Genomic DNA, 17619 nt, shown 5'->3' with positions numbered 1-17619 from the left:
ATTCCCATGACAGAGGAGCCTGGAGGGCTGCAGTCCATCGCGTCACAAAGAATTGGACACAACTGAGCGACTAACACACACACACACACACACACACACACACACACATGAGGTTTATAAATTCCACTTATTTTTCTTGTTCTCTCAAGAAGAACTGAATATTCTCAAATAATGCAGCAAACCCACATTGTAGTGATCCCATACACATAGAAGTATAATATTCATGATAGGTTCTCATTAACTGGTTTTCATCACTTGCCCTTTTAACTCTAGGGAAAAAAAGCAGGCTACTGCAAAAATAGGTGACATACACTGTTTTCAGAAATTGATCACAGTTTTTATCGTTGTCTCGGAAAATCGGCAGAAAAAATATAGAACCTGGGTTTTTTATAGATGGGAAGTGCCCTCAGTACCATCTTGCTATTGACTTAGGAGCAGGGGAAACTGATTCACAGAACCATTGAACTAGGAAACAACTTGGAGACCATTGAGTTCAACTGTTTAAATTTTAAAGATACAGTGTGTGAGGATCAGAGGTCAAGTATCTTATCTAAGATCACACAGCTTAGTTATCTGCAGAACTTAGTCTTTAGTTCCTTAAAACCTGGTCCAATTATTATTGTAAAAGGAGTAGGATTTCTCATATTTTTCAGTGGCTGAAGTATGGTAAACATTTATTTGAAATAGCTTTTTATTTTGACAATGAAAATGTACATAAAATCTCAATTTATCAAAGTACATGTTTCTTTTCTTTCTTTTATTTTTTTACATTTCACTCTGAGTGCTAATGGGTTCTCCTTACTTCAACATGCCAATCATTTACAATGATAAATGAGAAAAGCCGGTAAAAGACATATTCAGCTTTCTAAGGGGGCTGGGCTGGATTAGTGCATTAGCTGGAATGTCCTACAAGGAGGAATAGGCTAAACTGGCACTGGCAATCATTTTAATTTGATAGTCACTTAAGAAGTACTCATTTATCTGCTAGTTGTCCGAAGGTATCATGCTATTTTCTGACTGTAATATTTGTGGTTACTTGAAGTAACAATGTAAACACTATAAATGACATAAATGGAAAACTTACAGAGATGTGTATTTCCATAACTGTAACAGGAAAGCAGTGTTCCTGGCTTTCCTGTGAATGAGCCCACTGTCTGCATGGTGATGCTCTGTTCCCACCACCTCCGTGCCACATCATCGCGCTGGGTTTAGGGCAGCCAAGAGTGGAGAAGAGACCTGTTTGATACTCATATGATATCACTTATGTGCAATTTAAAACCAATACAAATGAACACACTGGCAAAATAGAAACAAACTCAGATTTAGGGGCTTCACTTGTGGCTCAGTGATAAAGAAGCTGCCTGCCAATGCAGGCAGGTGGGTTTGATCCTGGGTCAGGATGATCCCCTGGAGGACAAACTGGCAACCCTCTCCAGTATTCTTGCCTGGAGAATCCCATGGACAGGGGAGCCTGGCAGGCTACAGTCCATGGGGTCACAGAGTCGGACCTGACTTAGCAACTATGCAGATACACAATGGAAAATACATTAGTTAATTAATTGAGTAATCTTGATTGACTATGCCAAAGCCTTTGACTGTGTGGATCACAATAAACTGTGGAAAATCCTGAAAGAGATGGGAATACAGACCACCTGACCTGCCTCTTGAGAAACCTATATGCAGGTCAGGAAGCAACAGTTAGAACTGGACATGGAACAACAGACTGGTTCCAAATAGGAAAAGGAGTACGTCAAGGCTGTATATTGTCACCCTGCTTATTTAACTTATATGCAGAGTTCATCATGAAAAACGCCATCTATTAAAAATGCTGGGCTGGAAGAAGCACAAACTGGAATCAAGATTGCCGGGAGAAGTATCAATCACCTCAGATATGCAGATGACACCACCCTTATGGCAGAAAGTGAAGAGAACTAAAAAGCCTCTTGATGAAAGTGAAAGAGGAAAGTGAAAAAGTTGGCTTAAAGCTCAACATTCAGAAAACGAAGATCATGGCTTCTGGTCCCATCACTTCATGGGAAATAGATGGGGAAACAGTGTCAGATTTTATTTTGGGGGGCTCCAAAATCACTGCAGATGGTGATTACAGCCATGAAATTAAAAGACGCTTACTCCTTGGAAGAAAAGTTATGCCAACCTAGATAGCATGTTGAAAAACAGAGACATTACTTTGCCAACAAAGGTCCGTCTAGTCAAGGCTATGGTTTTCCATTGGTCATGTATGGATGTGAGAAGTGGACTGTGAAGAAAGCTGAGCGCTGAAGAATTGATGCTTTTGAACTGTGGTGTTGGAGAAGACTCTTGAGAGTCCCTTGGACTGCAAGGCGATCCAACCAGTCCATTGTGAAGGAGATCAGCCCCGGGATTTCTTTGGAAGGAATGATGCTAAAGCTGAAACTCCAGTACTTTGGCCATCTCATGCGAAGAGTTGACTCACTGGAAAAGACTCTGATGCTGGGAGGGATTGGGGGCAGGAGGAGAAAGGGATGACAGAGAATGAGATGGCTGGATGGCATCACTGACTCGATGGACGTGACTCTGAGTGAACTCCGGGAGTTGGTGATGAACAGGGAGATCTGGCGTGCTGCGATTCATGGGGTCGCAAAGAGTCGGACACGACTGAGCCACTGAACTGAACTGACTGAGTCTTGATTGAATGCCTGTTTCCTGCCAGCCACTAAGAACTGTGGATGCAACAGGGAATAAATAAGTATGTCTGCACTGCTGATGCTTACAGTCGAGGGAGGAAAGAAAGGAAGTAAGAAACATGGAACAAGGTTATGATAAGTGATGCAAGGAAATAATTGATCACAGGACATGATAGGTGGGGAAATCACCAAAGTGGCGTATGAGATTAATGGGGGTTCTGTTGGAGGGAGTGGCCAAGAGGTTGCATATGCAGTGAGAGCTGGAGAAGGGGTAGGTAGGCAAGAGTTAACTTGTGTGTGACCGTGCAGGCCATCCTGAGGAGCCTGATTTTACCCCGGAAGTGATGGGAAGCCACTGGAAGGTTTTATGCAGCAGATGGAAGTGACCCTGACTTCTTGGGCTGCTGTGTGGGTGGCAGAGGAGGGAAGGCAGCCTGGAGACCTTGAGGATGCTATTGGAGAGATGATGGCAGCTTGGACAAAAATTTGAGTGGGGCCAGGAAGAAATAAACAGATGCCAGCTGCCGGAGCCCTCATGATACGTTCTTGGATTGAATATGGAGGGTGGAGAAAAAGAAAAAATCGACAACAATTACTAGTTTTTTGACCTTAGGAAGTGAGTCATTCCATTTGCAAAGACTGGGAACTCTAGGAGAAAATAGAGGGTCATTGGAGAGAAAAAGAGCTCAGTGGTGGATACAACTTGAAATGATATTCAGTGTGCACGTGGAGATCATCCGGAGGCCATTGCATATATGAGTCTGTTACTTAAAGGAGAGGTTAGGGTTGCAGATATAAAATTTTGGGGTCATTGACCATCAGATTTGATCATATCCCTCAGGGAAAATTGAGAGGTGAGGACCCCCATAACTGATCTGATATTCATCATTCCCCCAGTCAGCCTGGTGATTAATCATGGCTCTCTTTTCACTGGTTCTAAGCTTCAGAATCCTCTACGAGCTCTCTATGCAGCCACCACCAGTCAGTTGAATCCTAACTGATGAGTAAAGAAGGAAGTAGCATAAAGGAAAAAAATAAATCTAGATGTTAATCTCAACCAAGACTTTTTACCTGGCACTAAATTTTAAGTGAAACTGATTGCAAGGCTCTTTGCCCAGCGGTAATAATAATAAAAATAACATTAACAAACATTGGCTAATGGTCTCTAGTTTGCAGAGTGATTTGTCCATACATTTAATAGGTTTTGAATATCTTTAGGGAAAGTATGGAAAGTCCTATCACTTCATGGCAAATAGATGGGGAAAAAGTGGAAACAGTTACGGATTTTATTTTCTTGGGCTCCAAAATCACTGCAGATGGTGACTGCAGCCATGAAATTAAAAGACTCTTACTCCTTAGAAGGAAAGCTATGACCAACCTAGACAGTGTATTAAAAAGCAGAGACATCACTTTGCTGACAAAGGTCCGTCTGGTGAAAGCTATGGTTTTCCCACTAGTTATGTATGGATGTGAGAGTTGGACCATAAAGAATGCTGAGCACTGAAGAAATGATGCTTTCAAATAATCAGTCCTAAAGGAAATCAATCCTGAATGTTCATTGGAAGGACTGATGCTGAAGCTCCGGTACATTGGCCACCTGACGCATAGAGCTGATTCATTGGAAAAGACCCTGATGCTGGGAAAGATTGAGGGCAGGAGGAGAAGGGGACGACAGAGGATGCGATGGTTGGATGGCATCACTGACACAATGGATGTGAGTTTGAGCAAGCTCCGGGAGATAGTGAAGTCCATACCACAGTCCATGGGGTCACAAAGAGTCTGACATAGCTTAGCAGCTGAATAACAGCAACAATAGATAGTCTTTTGCTAAAATTTTGTAAAAGGCATAGAAGCATTCCCTAAGTGACTCTTATATCAGCCCTTGGCAGAAGCCTGACAGCATACCACTTAGTAGTAAAGTAGGGAAGGCCTTTCTCTAGGCAGGAAAGCAAATGACACCCACGTATGTTTTCTGTGGGTAGAGTGTTCTTGGTTTGGGCCATTCCTTAGTAGAGTAACAACCTTACTTCTGTGGACATAAAAAGATTAGTCACAACCTAAAAGTTGAGTTCAGTTCAGTTGCTCAGTCATGTCTGACTCTTTGTGGCCCCATGGACGGTGGTACGCCAAGCTTCCCTGTCTATCACGAGCTCCCAGAGCTTACTCAAACTCATTATGTTTCATTCACTGGAAATTTTTAGGACTTAAGCCTGGGAGGCAGCACCTCAATTAACCCCGAGAGAACTGCTCCAAGGAGGCGAGGAGAGGGGCCAGGTTATGTAGAAATTTTGCAACAAAAGGTAGGTAGTTGGAAGTCAAAAGATTATTTTAAATTAAAGAAAACCAGGTAACTTTAAGGAATTTAGTGCTTTTCTGTGTATGGAAAGATGCAAGTGTCTGGGCTCCCTGAAATCATTCCTCCGCACCTCACATATCTGCAGGCCAGTATCCTGTTTTCGCATCTTGAGTTTCCTCAGGGGAAACTGTAGGAAGTGGCTGTAGTCTGATGGCTGATATTAATAGCAGAGATTCTTCCTTCCTGAGTTCCCTCACCTGCTCACCCGCCTCCAGTTCACCTTCCGAAGGGCTCGCCAGCTTACCTTCTGTGGTGGCTGCAGTTGCTGTTGACTGTGCATGCTTTGTTTACGGACACGGCAGGAAATAATTAATTTCTTACTTCCCACCATCTGTAGCCTAGACTCCTACAGCTGGAAGACTGTGTTCTTTTCTGCGCTGCAAATGGCACACGTGTAGGATTGAAATGGCAACGTGTAGGATTATAGGCGATGCAGCTGGGGGGACTGTGAGGAATCACCTAGTCCATCCTCCTCATTTTGCAGTTGAGAAGACTGAGGCTTGAGGTCAAGAATTTGAGGGTTTCTTTTTGTTTAAAAGCCACTCTTTAGAAGGAGGAGGTTCAAGGTCCTAATAGGAGTCTGTGATATTGCTTGGGCGACAGGGCCTTTGTAATTCTGTTTTTCTTTTCTTTTTAGAAACTCTTTATGCAATTTTTAAAGGTTGCTTTCCATTTACAGCTGCCACAGAATCGTGGGTATAGTCTCGTGTTGCACAGTATATTCTCGAGCCGCACAGTTTATGCCTCCCCTCCCCCACCGTGTACAGTCACTCCCCTCCCCTTTCTCCTCTGGTGACCACTGGTTGATTCCCCATCTGTGAGTCTTGCTCCTTTCTTTGGTATGTTCACTAGATTATTGTAGTTTTTAGGTTCCACATATGTGATATCATACCGTATTTGGCTTTTCTCAGTCTGGATTATTTTACTTAGCATAATGCCCATGTCCATTCATGTTTCCGCAAATGGCAGTATTTGATTCTATTTTTATGGCTGAGTTAGGATTCCACTATATGTATATCACAGCTGCTTTACCCATTCGCTTGTCGATGGACACTTGGGTTATTTCCTGTATCTTGGCTATTGTAAATAATGCAGTTCTATAATATGTTTTTCAAGGGTTGCTCAGGCAGTCCTAGAGAAATAACCAAGAGTTACCATACGTATCACCCTATCGCTTGCAGAGGACATTGGCAGGTCATGAGAGGGCCACCAATCCTCTGAATACTTTTTCTCTAATTCCAGTCCCTTGGTGCCCACTTTCTGGTGCCAGAAAGTATAGTGTAAAATAGTGGTGTGACACCCAGTTTTATCATGACAAGGGTGAGTCTGAAACCATGAGGGATCTCTCTCATTATGCGGATGTTGCAGAAAGAAGGATTCCTGTCTAGGAGCAGGATTCGCCGAACTCACACACCCCTAGACCTGCTCAATTGGCCTCAACTTTAATAAATATTTCATGAGGACAGTCATTTACTGGATGTGTACAGAAATTCCAGGCACACTGATGGATCCTGAGCATGCCTTGTATTTATTCTTTTAGCAGAAGCACAGTTGTCTGGCATTATTAGCTCTAGTAAATCTCTCCTGGTCACAAAGCGAGGACATATTTCCCTAGATGTGTGTGGAGAGATAGAAGCTGAGGCCACGGGAAAGGGGAAATGAGAGCCTGCTGAGTGGCACTGGATCCTATTAGACTCAGGATTTTCTGAATTTTGGACACCATTGATCTGACTGCCTCTCAGCCTATTTTCAGCAACCTAATCTGTTTGCAGCAGGCCAAATTGCTCCACGTCCCATCAACATCGCTGTCAGAAAAATCACTGACTGGCCAATTGTGGACTTGTCAAAGTGACAAGTGGGGATGATGACCGGGACAGCATTCCCAGGCTTTGCCTTGAGTGCAGTCAGCCATGTGGAGTGGTGGGTGGCACCTGAAAATGGAAACTATTGACAAGAAGGGCAAAGGGGAAAGATACCCTGGATCCTCCAGACAAGGCATTTTTAACTGTGTGTCTTTCTTCCTTTTCCCTCTCGTATTCCTTCTCCTCTTTTCCCATCTGTATTTCTTCTTACCTTCCCCTTCTCCTGCTCCTTGACCCCTCAGATGCAGAAAGAGAGATCCACGCAGCCCCTCATGTGAGTGAGAAATTAATTCAGCTGTTCCGGAATAAGAGTGAGTTCACCTTTCTGGCCACTGTGCAGCAGAAGCCATCCACGTCAGGAGTGATCCTGTCCATTCGAGAACTGGAACACAGGTAAGAAAGCACAGTCTGCTTCTCAAGATCTACCTGGCATTCATCACTACACAAAATGTAAAGGGTGCCACTCCAGGAAAATGTTTGGCTGGATGAAACCTTGGGGCTGTTGAACACATTTGTGGACTTACTTTGCATTAAGAATTTATTTTGGGTGAAGTGGCTTTCTTGTTTGCTCTCCAAGGACCACTCGTGAGTGTCTTTCTCACCTATTTTGTATCTCCTGATAGACTTCGCTCATATAAAACCACATTCTATCCATCAGATTTAGGTCACCAAGTTAAGTGGTTATATTTACCAGCAACCTCCAATAGGCCTTCATTGTGTTTATTTTATAGGAACTGTGCTTGACCCTGGGAATATTAAGATGAACAGTATAGAATTTTTATTCTAAGGATCACATCACAGAAGTTAGTAGGGAAGATAGACAAATGAATGTTGTGAAGAAGTGTTGGAAACTTGTGTTTCGGGGATGAAAGTAGTTGCTGTTAGTTCTACTAAACTTTGTCTTAAGCCAAGAAAGGATGATGGTTGATAAGGAAATTAAGTGAGTAGATATTTGGCAGGCTGTATAGGAGGGAGTATGGAATAGGAAGAAAAGCATTCCAGAAAGAGGTTGTCATGATATGAGTATGGAACAGGTAAGCGGTTTGCAGGTAAGTGTGTGTGGGGAAGGGGTGAGATGTTTGGGGTAGTCAGCGATGGGTGGCATTACAGAGGCAGGCAGAAAGTCGGATCCTTTCAAAGCTTTGATGCCAAGTCACAAAACTTGGACTGAAGACCCCATAGATAATGGGAAGCCGTATAAGGGCTTTCATTTTGAAAAGTCCCTCTGTTAGGGAATTCGAAGTAATTAGGTAATCTAAGACAAGGTATAAGGGCCTCTCTGGGATATACTGGTAAGCTGGAGCAAAGCAGGAGGAGAGCGGAGAAAGAGTGTGTCCACAAGCCTCTGTTCCTTGAGAGCCCCCTCTCTTGGCCCCCATAAGAGTGCCAAACCAGGAGCTTGCTCCCCAGACCAGAGCCCCTGGACAGGCAAGTAGGCCTCTTTCTCAAAAAGACTGGGGGTGTGTTTCAGGCGTGTTGTATATGCAGCACCCTGGAAGTGGTAACCTGCCAAGGACTGTCTCTTCGACTGCGACAGTTCCATGGGATCCAGGAGCCTGGCTCCACGGTTGGGCAATGAAAGGTGTCCCTTGGGTGACGGCTGTAAAAAGCCAATAAACAAACCCAGGGCACTGGATAGTGCAAAAGTTCTCTTTATACTGACCTGCCTGGAGTTCACAGACGCAGACCTCCAAGATGGGGTGGCTGCCTGTCTTCCTTCTGGAGAGTCTTACGGCAGGACCCTGAATTTGTCTGTTAGATTAGATGCCTTCCCCTCAAGCCAATGCTTTACTGTAAGCAAATGAGCTGCTTCTGACCTGCCCCCCACCCCGCCCCCGCCAGGTGGGTGGGTGAGCTCTTTCTTATATCATTATAGCCTTGAGGGTCCTGGGAACGGGAATCCCTTTGATTTTCAAAGCTAGGCATTGTGGGCAGCTTGTCTCTTAGATGTAGGTCTTAAGAACTGGGGTCCCTGTTGTGGAGTTCAAACTCTTTGCCGCTTAAACAGAAGTTCTAGGTTTTGAATTCCTCCTGACTGTGGATCTCTGAATGAGGGTGGGGTTTACGGTGAGATTATGTCCCATACCCTCTCCTATCTGCTTCAGTGTAGTTTTTTTAATTCTCATTTGCCCACATCCCTAGCCAGTCTTCAGGTTTTCTCCAGACGTAATTGTTCCATTGGTAGCAGGAGACTCAGTGTGTCCAATGGGGGAGGTGTGTTCAGGATCTTAAGTCACCATCTTGGATTGGAACCTCCTGCCAGTTTTAATGTAATACCAGCTTTATATTAATCCTCTGAAAATACTTACGAAGCACCTACTCTGTTCTAGGTGCTATGCAACTTTTTGTGGGGAAATGAAAGAAACAGTGTCTAAGAGTTTCGTGTGGGAAGCAGGGCATGACCACACCAAAAACTAAGGAATGAAAAAGAGCTATCAACAGAAAAGTATTCCATTGGAGTTAAAAGGCAGTGTGTAGCTAATTTCAAAATCATGTGGCTCCCCCAAACTGATTCTGTGCCCTCTCCTCCCCTAGTGGATAGTGGTGGGGGAACACTGGCATCCCCAAGCCCATGTAACAGTCACTGCCCAGGCAGAGGGTGGCAAGAGTTACTGGGCAGGGGGTGCGGGAAAGGCAGGTGGGCCCTGGGCACCAGGGGGCAGCCAAGCTGAGAACTGGTCCCAGGGAGGTGGCCGGTGGTGGGGGGCAGGGCTGCACACGAACAGAGCCTGCCCAGTGTGTGCTCCACTGTCCCCCCCAGACCTCACTTAGGAAATGCAGTCAAAGGTAAAATTACTAAGAATTTCAAGATGGTGACTGCAGACTATTAAACCAGAAGCGTGGGGCCCTTCTGAGGACAGAATCCTGTGCAGATATACTGGTCACCTGCCCACGAAGCCGGCTCTACCTTGACCTCACAGCAGACACGGTGCCACCCTCCCCGACCCCCTCAGATCTCTTGTATAGGTTCGGTGTGCCCTTCACCTGGCTTCGATGGACTCTGTTTCCAAAGGTTAGCACCTAACAACTTGCCTCAGAGCACTGGACATCAGCTTCTGTAATCTCTTCATCCTACTGGACTCAGAGTGGAAGTGTCTGGGAGTTTACTTCTTCCCCAGGCAGCCTGAAGTCAATGATTGACTTATGAGCGTGGAGTATGGAAGCCTAGTCCCCTGGCCTTGGATGCCTGGAGACCAGTCAGGCTCTGAGGCTTCATTCATTCCCCACAGCGACCAGAAGACAGGCTGAGGCTGCGACTTCCTGTTTTACCCCGTCCCTCTCCTGGAAGCACTTCAATAGGTCACTTGCTCTTACGTTCTCATGTCAGAGTCTATACTGGGAAACCAGAGTTCAGTAAACCTTCCTTGTACTACTTTTTGGTATGTCAACCTAGATGGGCCCACTGAGGCCAAAAATGATGGAAAGGTGTTAGGTTCAGTGAATTCGGTATATTAAGATGACGGTTAAGGAAGACGACCTAGAGGGGAGACTCCTGAAACAGGTTGAGTTTTGCAGGCAAGGGAAAGGGAAGGGTAGCAAAGTAGGGAGAACAGTGTGGGCAGTCTCACGGGGGAGAAGTTAAGGAAACAGAATTCTTTGTGTGTGTGTGTGAAGAGAAAAGAGCAGAGAGTAGACCAGTTTGGCTGGAGCCGAGGGTCTTTTCATGCACATTTCCATCAGAGGTCAGGGTCAACCATTCTGACTCTTTTCAGTGGTCAAGTTGGTCCTTAGCCTCAGAGGGATGTGGTGGACCCTGAGCCTTCAGTGAGGATGCTGCGGCAGTCCAGTGAGCTGGCTGTTTCTGGGTCAGCCTGGAGAAAGCAAGCTGGCGTACCTGTCGGTGAGCAGGTACGGGCTAGAGTCCCTGTGTTCTGTAGGTTGGGAGAAAGCGCAGGTTTCTTGTTGCCCAAGGGTGGAGATGTCAAGCCAGTCTCAGCTTCACAGATACAGGAAGCTCATGTCCTTGCCTCACTGGCTTAGGGGTTGGGTGTGAGGGCCTCCTCTGCTTGAGGGCCATGCAAATGTCCAGAAATAGAATGTACGGTGTCTTCAAATGCTTCTCAGTGGAAGCAGAGAGCTTCCCAAAGCAGGTGAGAAGTGAGTGGAATGGCAGCCGATACAGGAGCGCTCCAGAGTCAGATGCCGTGGAGCCTGGAGTTTGACTTTTAGCTTCAGCATACTTGCCATGGAATCTCTTGGAACCTCAATTTCTTTGTCTGTAAATGGGGATAATCATCTACTTTGCAGGGTGGTGGTAAGCATGAAAAAAGAGAGTGTGTGTTAAGTGCACAACTCTTAAAAAATATATTTCCTTTCTTTGTCCAATCCTAAGTGTTGAAACACTATTTTATGGGTTTCTCTTTGGAATCTAAAAAAATCCACATCTTATTTTAAGAAAGGTTTTGAAAACCCTTTTGGTGTTGTCATGTAGAGTCATCTGAGGCTACCTTTTCTTACTTTCCTGGCAGGTTTCTAATAGAACCTGAGGATCATTGAATGGAAATCATATGACCATTTTTCACTGTAATAGGAAAACCTCAGGTCTTGACTTAAACAAAATAAATGAGGAAATATAAAACATTCCCCTCCACTTCTTAATTCTATGGTGCTTTCCTCATGTTTGTTTAGTCTTATCAAGGGGAAGTATTACTATAAAGGATTAACTCTGAATCTGTAATGCACTTGGCTTTAGGTAATAAAGATCTGGTTTTCATTACCTCCCATAGAAATCTCACACCTCTCAGCTGTCACTCCACCATCTCCTCCTCATTCCCCCAGCCTTTGGCAATAGCCTTCTGTCTCTATGGATTTGCCTATCTGGACATTTTATATAAATGGCATCTTACAATATGTGGTCCTTTGTAGCTGGCTTCTTTGATTAGAATGTTTTCAAAGTTCTTTCATGTTGGTAGTGTGGGCCAGTAGTTCATTTTATTGCAGAATAATATTTGTTGTTTGGATACACCTTTTATTTATCCATTCATCAATTGATGGGGGGTTGGAGTTGTTTCCTCTTTTTGGCTATTATGAATAATGCTTCAATGAGCTTTCCTGTACAAATTTTTACGTGGACACATTTTTATTCTCTTGGTATTAATTAGGAGTAGACTTGCTGAATCAAGTAGTCACTATGTTTAACTGTTTTGTGGAATTGTCAGACTGTCTTTCAAAGTACCTGCACCATTTTACATTTCTACCAGCAGTGTATGAGATTTCCAATTTCTCCACATTCTTGTTAATGCTCATTATTATCTTTCTTTTTGATATAGTTATCCTAGTAGATGTGAAGTGATTTGCTTGCACTGTGACTTTTTATTAACTGGAGTACAGTTACTTTACAGTGTTATGTTTCTGGTGTATGCAAAGTGAATCAGCTGCACATATACATGTATCCCCTCTTTTCTGGATTTCCTTCCCATTTAGGTAACCACTGAGAATTGTTGAATATTGGTCCCTTTGCTATACATTTAGATTTTCCTGACGGCAGATAATGTTGAGTATCTTTTCAGGCACTTATTGGCTGCTATATATATCCTCTTTGGAAAATTGTCTATTCAGATCATTTGTCCATTTCTAATTGGGTTGTTTGTCTTTATGATTTTGTATTAGTTGTTTTATAGGTACAAGTCCCTTATTACGTATGATTTATAGATTCCCCCCCCCCCATTCTGCAGATTATATCATTTTCTTCATAATATACTTGGAGGCTAAAAAGTTGTTAAATTTGATGTTCAGTTTTTCTTTTGTTGCTTGTACTTCTTTTTGAAGAAACCATTGCCTAATCCCGAGTCTGAAGATCTACTGCATATAATTTCTTTAAAGAGTTTTATAGGCTTAATATTTATATTTCAATCTTTGATAGATTTTGAGTCCGTTTTCTCTGTGGTGTGAGGTAGTGGTCCAACTTGATGTTTTGTATGCAGAAAGCTAGTTGTCCCTGCACCGTTAGTTGAAGGCCAATGAATTTTCTTGGTAAGCTTGTTGAAGATCAATTGCACATAAATAGGACGGTTTATTTCTGGACTCTCAAATTCTATTCCATTGATATATATGCTTGTTCTTATGCCAGGACTGTTCTGATTATTTGGCTTTGTGTTAAGTTTTGAAATTGATAAGTGTGAGTCCTGCAACTTTGTTTCTTCCTTTTCAAGATTGTTTTGGCTAGTTCAGTTCTCTTGAATTTTCATATGAGTATTACGACCAGCTTTTCAATTTCTGCAAAAGTATCAGCTGGACTTTGAAAGGGATTGCACTGAATCTATAGATCAGGGTGGGGGGTATTGCCATCTGAACAATATTAAGTCAACTGATTGATAGACATAAAATGTCTTTCCATTTATTTAGATGGTGTTTATTTTTTTCCAACAGTGTTTTGTAGTTTCAGAGTATAAATTTTGCATGACTTTTGTTAATGTTTTTTAAAAAATGTATATTAAATATTCTTTTTGATGCCATTGTAAATGTCAGTACTAATTTCATGTCTGCTTATTGCTGCTTTATAGAAATCCAAAGTGATCTTTGCATATTAATCTTGTGTCCTGCAGCTTTGCTGATTTATTCTAATAATTTTTTAAAGAATTTCTTGAAAATTTTTACTTAAAAGATCAAATCATCTACAAATAGTTTTATTTCTGTCTTATCTGAATGTCTTTTATTTTCTTGACTAATTGCTCTGAGTGGAACTTCCAGTACAATGTTGACTAGAAGTGATAGGGACAGATAGTCTTGTTTCTGATCTTAAGGAGGAAAGCTTTCAATTTTTCACTATGAAGTGTGATGTTAGTTGTAGATTTTCTCAGATGCTCTCAACCAGGTTGAAGAAATTTCCTTCTGTTCCTAACATGCTTTTACCAGGTGGAGGAAGTTCTCTTCCATTTCTAGTTTGAGTGTTTCCTATCATGAAAGAGTATTAACTTTTTTCAAGTGCTTTTCTGTATCTATCAAGATGATCATGTAGTTTTATCCTATTCTATTGATGTGGGATATTATACTAGTTGATTTTGGACATTATACCAAGATTTCATACCTGGGATAAATCCCACTTAGTCATGTGGGATATAGTTCTTTTCATATGTTCCTGGATTTGATTTGATAGTATATTAATTTTTGTATCTCTATTCATGAGAAAGAATGATTTGTAGTTTTCTTTTGATGCCTTTGGTCTGATTTTTGTATTAGACTTTTAGGCTATGTGAGTTATGTGGAATAGTTTTTTTTTTAAGCTAACGTTTGTTGATTATGTATCATGTACTAGGCGTTTGCTTCTCTGGTGGCTTACTCAGATGGCAAAGAATCTGCCTGCAATGCAGGAGACCCGGGTTTGATCCCTGGGTTGGGAAGATCCCCTGGAGGAGGGCATGGCAACCCACTCCAGTATTCTTGCCTGGAGAATCCCTATGGGCAGAGGAGCCTGGCGGATTATAGTCTACAGGGCTGCAAAGAGTTGGACATGACTGAAGTGACTTAGTCCACAGGCACTAGGCATTTAAATTATTTTGTTTTTTTCAGATGATCCCCCTTGCTTTTAAATATACTGTTTTGTAACTTGATAATAATGAGTTTTGTCTCTCTCATTCCAGTATTTACAGTAGCTATCCCTTTTTCTTGTCTTACGATACTGGCTAGACTCTTGAGATTAAAGGTCCTCATTAAAGTCAGATAGAAGCAGCAGACAATACTATCTTAATGTTTTCCTCATCTGTTTAATATAATGTCTGACAGTTTCTATGACAGTTTCTAATCTATCTTACATGTGCATATGTATATATACATATATACACACATATACGTTACCATGTAAAGGAAACTTAGTTCTGTTCCTGATTTACCAGAAGGTCAAATGATCATGAACGGCTGTTACATGTTATTAAATCAATCTCGCTTATATATATGTGTATATATAGTATATATATGTGTGTGTGTTTTGTATATATACACACACATAAAATCATCATCTGATTTAAAAAGGCCAAAAATTATGAACAGCTGTAACATTTTATTAAACACCTTCTCTGGGTACCTTTTGAAATAATTATTTTTTTCTTTCATTTATTAACATTAATTACATTGAGTCCATAAAGTTGAATTATTTATGAAATCCTTAAATTTATATTTACTAATGTTGGAGAAGACTCTTGAGGGTCCCTTGGACTGCAGGGAGATCCAACCAGTCCATTCTGAAGGAGATCAGCCCTGGGATTTCTTTGGAAGGAATGATGCTAAAGCAGAAGCTCCTGTACTTTGGCCACCTCATGAGAAGAGTTGACTCATTGGAAAAGACTCTGATGCTGGGAGAGATTGGGGGAAGGAGGAGAAGGGGACGACAGAGGATGAGATAGCTGGATGGCATCACGGGCTCGTTGGACGTGAGTCTGAGTGAACTCCGGGAGATGGTGATGGACAGGGAGGCCTGGCGTGCTGCGATTCATGGGGTTGCAAAGAGTCGGACATGACTGAGCGACTGAACTGAACTGAATGTTTAAGATTTTTGCATCAATATTAATAATAATAATAAAATGGTAATGATTTAAGTGCTGATAAATGCTAGACATTGTTCTAAACACTTTAAACTCATTAAATACTTTTTACCTCGTGAGATAGAGTAGGTTTTTCTGACTACATGATTTAATTCAAAGCTTTTTGAATTTTATGCTCTAGACTGGTTTAAATATAGAGGCAATACCTCTTTTATAAATGTTTCTGATAGAATTTGCCTGAAAATAATGTGGGCTGATAATTTGTGTTTGGGGAGGCTGAGAAATCTTTTATTACTGAAAGTGTTCATTTCTCATCTCTTTTATGGTATTGTTCTATTTAATTAATTTTAGACTCTTCTGTGGACCAATTTACATTTTGTTGAAATCATGTATTTTATTGAGATTTCCCTCTTTTGGGCAAATAGTTGGACATTATATTCCTTTACTTAATAAAAATTTTATATTTGTGGTTATTTCTTCATTAACTTGTAATAGGAAATATGTATATTTCCTTCTTGGTGAAGCTTATCATGGATTGTGTAATTTATTGACCTTTTTAATGAAACGGTTCTTAAGTTTAATTGAGGTCTGCTATTTTTTTCACTTTAAATTCATTGATTTTTTTCTTCTTGCCTCTTTTTCAATCACTTTGGTATTTTTACTGGCTCCTTTGATGTTTAGTTCATTTGCTTTCAGTAGTTTCTGTTTACTGGTAAAATCACTGAAGACTTTATATTTTCCTATGAGTATCAGTTTGAACACAGCCATGGATACTGCTATATACTGTTTTCACTTTCAGTTTTTTCTATAGTTTTTAAATTTCAGTTTAACTCACTCTTTTTGATCTAAGTTAGAGGAATATTTAAAAATTTTGAAGTGATTAAATGAAGTACTTAATGGATGACTTCTGGTTTTTATGGTTAATTAAAGATGTATAATATGTGCTGTAAGATAATGAGAGTGAAAACCTTTTCTGGTATCTGTACGTACTCACTACTTTTATTTTCTGAGGGGAAACATCTTAAAAGGATGTGCAGTTTGTGTGTACACAGATAAACCTTTGTGTAGCATCTTAGTTGCGTTATTCAACTGTTTTATTTTATGACCTTGAACTATGACATTCTGAGAGAGACAGATTAACAGCCTCTACTATGATTAGACTTTTGTCATAATCTCCCTGGATAGCTTTAAGGGCTAATCCTGGAAGTGTCATGCATTGCCTGTACCACACTTTACTGACCATTGCTGGGAAATTGGTTCTAACTGTGTGCCAAGGATGAGGAAGCCTGGTTACTGGAGTAACTAGGTGGTCTCTGTCTTGATTGTTCGGAATGTGGTCTGTGCCCAAATAATGATAATAGCACAGGTGAGAGACTGCATCTCACAGGGGTTTTTGCCAGGTGGTACTCAGAGGCACACGGTATGTAATTAGCAACTGTTAATACTAAGCAGACAGATGATTCCTTTTCTTTGGCTCTGCTTAGGGCTGCTCAGAAATGACATGTCTGATTCCCAAGCTTCGCATGGAATGTATTGCCCCTGGAATAGATGCTGCCCCTGATGTACTATATGTGGGAGGTTGCACAGGACGGTGGAGAGGGCAAAGGTGGGGGTACCTGGAGACGGAAACGAGTAGCTCCTTGGGATTTCTGGACAGGACTGGAAGTGTGTGCCACCCTGCTGTGTTTAAAGTGGATAACAAGCAAGGGCCTATTGTACAGCACATGGAACTCTACCCAATGCTATATGCCAGTCTGGATGGGAGGGAGTTTTGGGGGAGAATAGATACATATATATGTATGGCTGAGTCCCTTCACTGTTCACTTGAAACTACCAAAACATTGTTAATTGGCTATACCCCAATACAAAGTGAAAAGTCTAAAGTTTTGGGGAAAAAAAGAAGTATTTGTTGGCTGTACTTTAAAAAACAAAAAGCCATGATGGTGGTGATAAGGTGGAAATTTGATGCTGGGGGGAAGGTGGATGCTGGGAAGTGGCCAGATGAGCAAACAGCCATTTTAGTTCACTGGTTTAAGAAAACAGTATCAATCACCCAAACCTCCTGGTAGTGTTCAGTTTCCAGTGAAAAGTCACCTTTGCCGGTGAAGCACCATGGGGAACCACATTTTGAATCTGAACACTCTCCCCCATGTGCACCACGGCAAGCCATCATCCAGTGCCTTTTCTGTCATCCAGCAAAGCTGCATTTACTGTTTTGGAAATCACTGCTTCCAGTGTCTGCCAGGCTTCCACCTCTT

General features: G+C 41.8%; 1 protein-coding gene across 7 annotated transcripts in view; it reads left to right on the top strand.

The window, feature by feature from the left end:
- The window catches only part of NELL1 (neural EGFL like 1), a 1034396-nt gene that overhangs the window by 97469 nt on the left and 919308 nt on the right, over positions 1–17619 (top strand). For all 7 annotated transcript variants that reach the window (XM_060403970.1, XM_060403968.1, XM_042238438.2 and 4 more), the window contains exon 3: positions 7127–7277. In XM_060403970.1, coding sequence (XP_060259953.1) covers positions 7127–7277 — 151 coding nt within the window. The remainder of the gene's footprint in view (positions 1–7126; positions 7278–17619) is intronic.

The sequence above is a fragment of the Ovis aries genome, chromosome 21 (assembly GCF_016772045.2).
Source record: "Ovis aries strain OAR_USU_Benz2616 breed Rambouillet chromosome 21, ARS-UI_Ramb_v3.0, whole genome shotgun sequence".
Lineage (NCBI taxonomy): Eukaryota > Metazoa > Chordata > Mammalia > Artiodactyla > Bovidae > Ovis > Ovis aries.
Note: the sequence above shows the minus strand (reverse complement) of the source record. Positions and strands in the feature narration are given on the sequence as shown.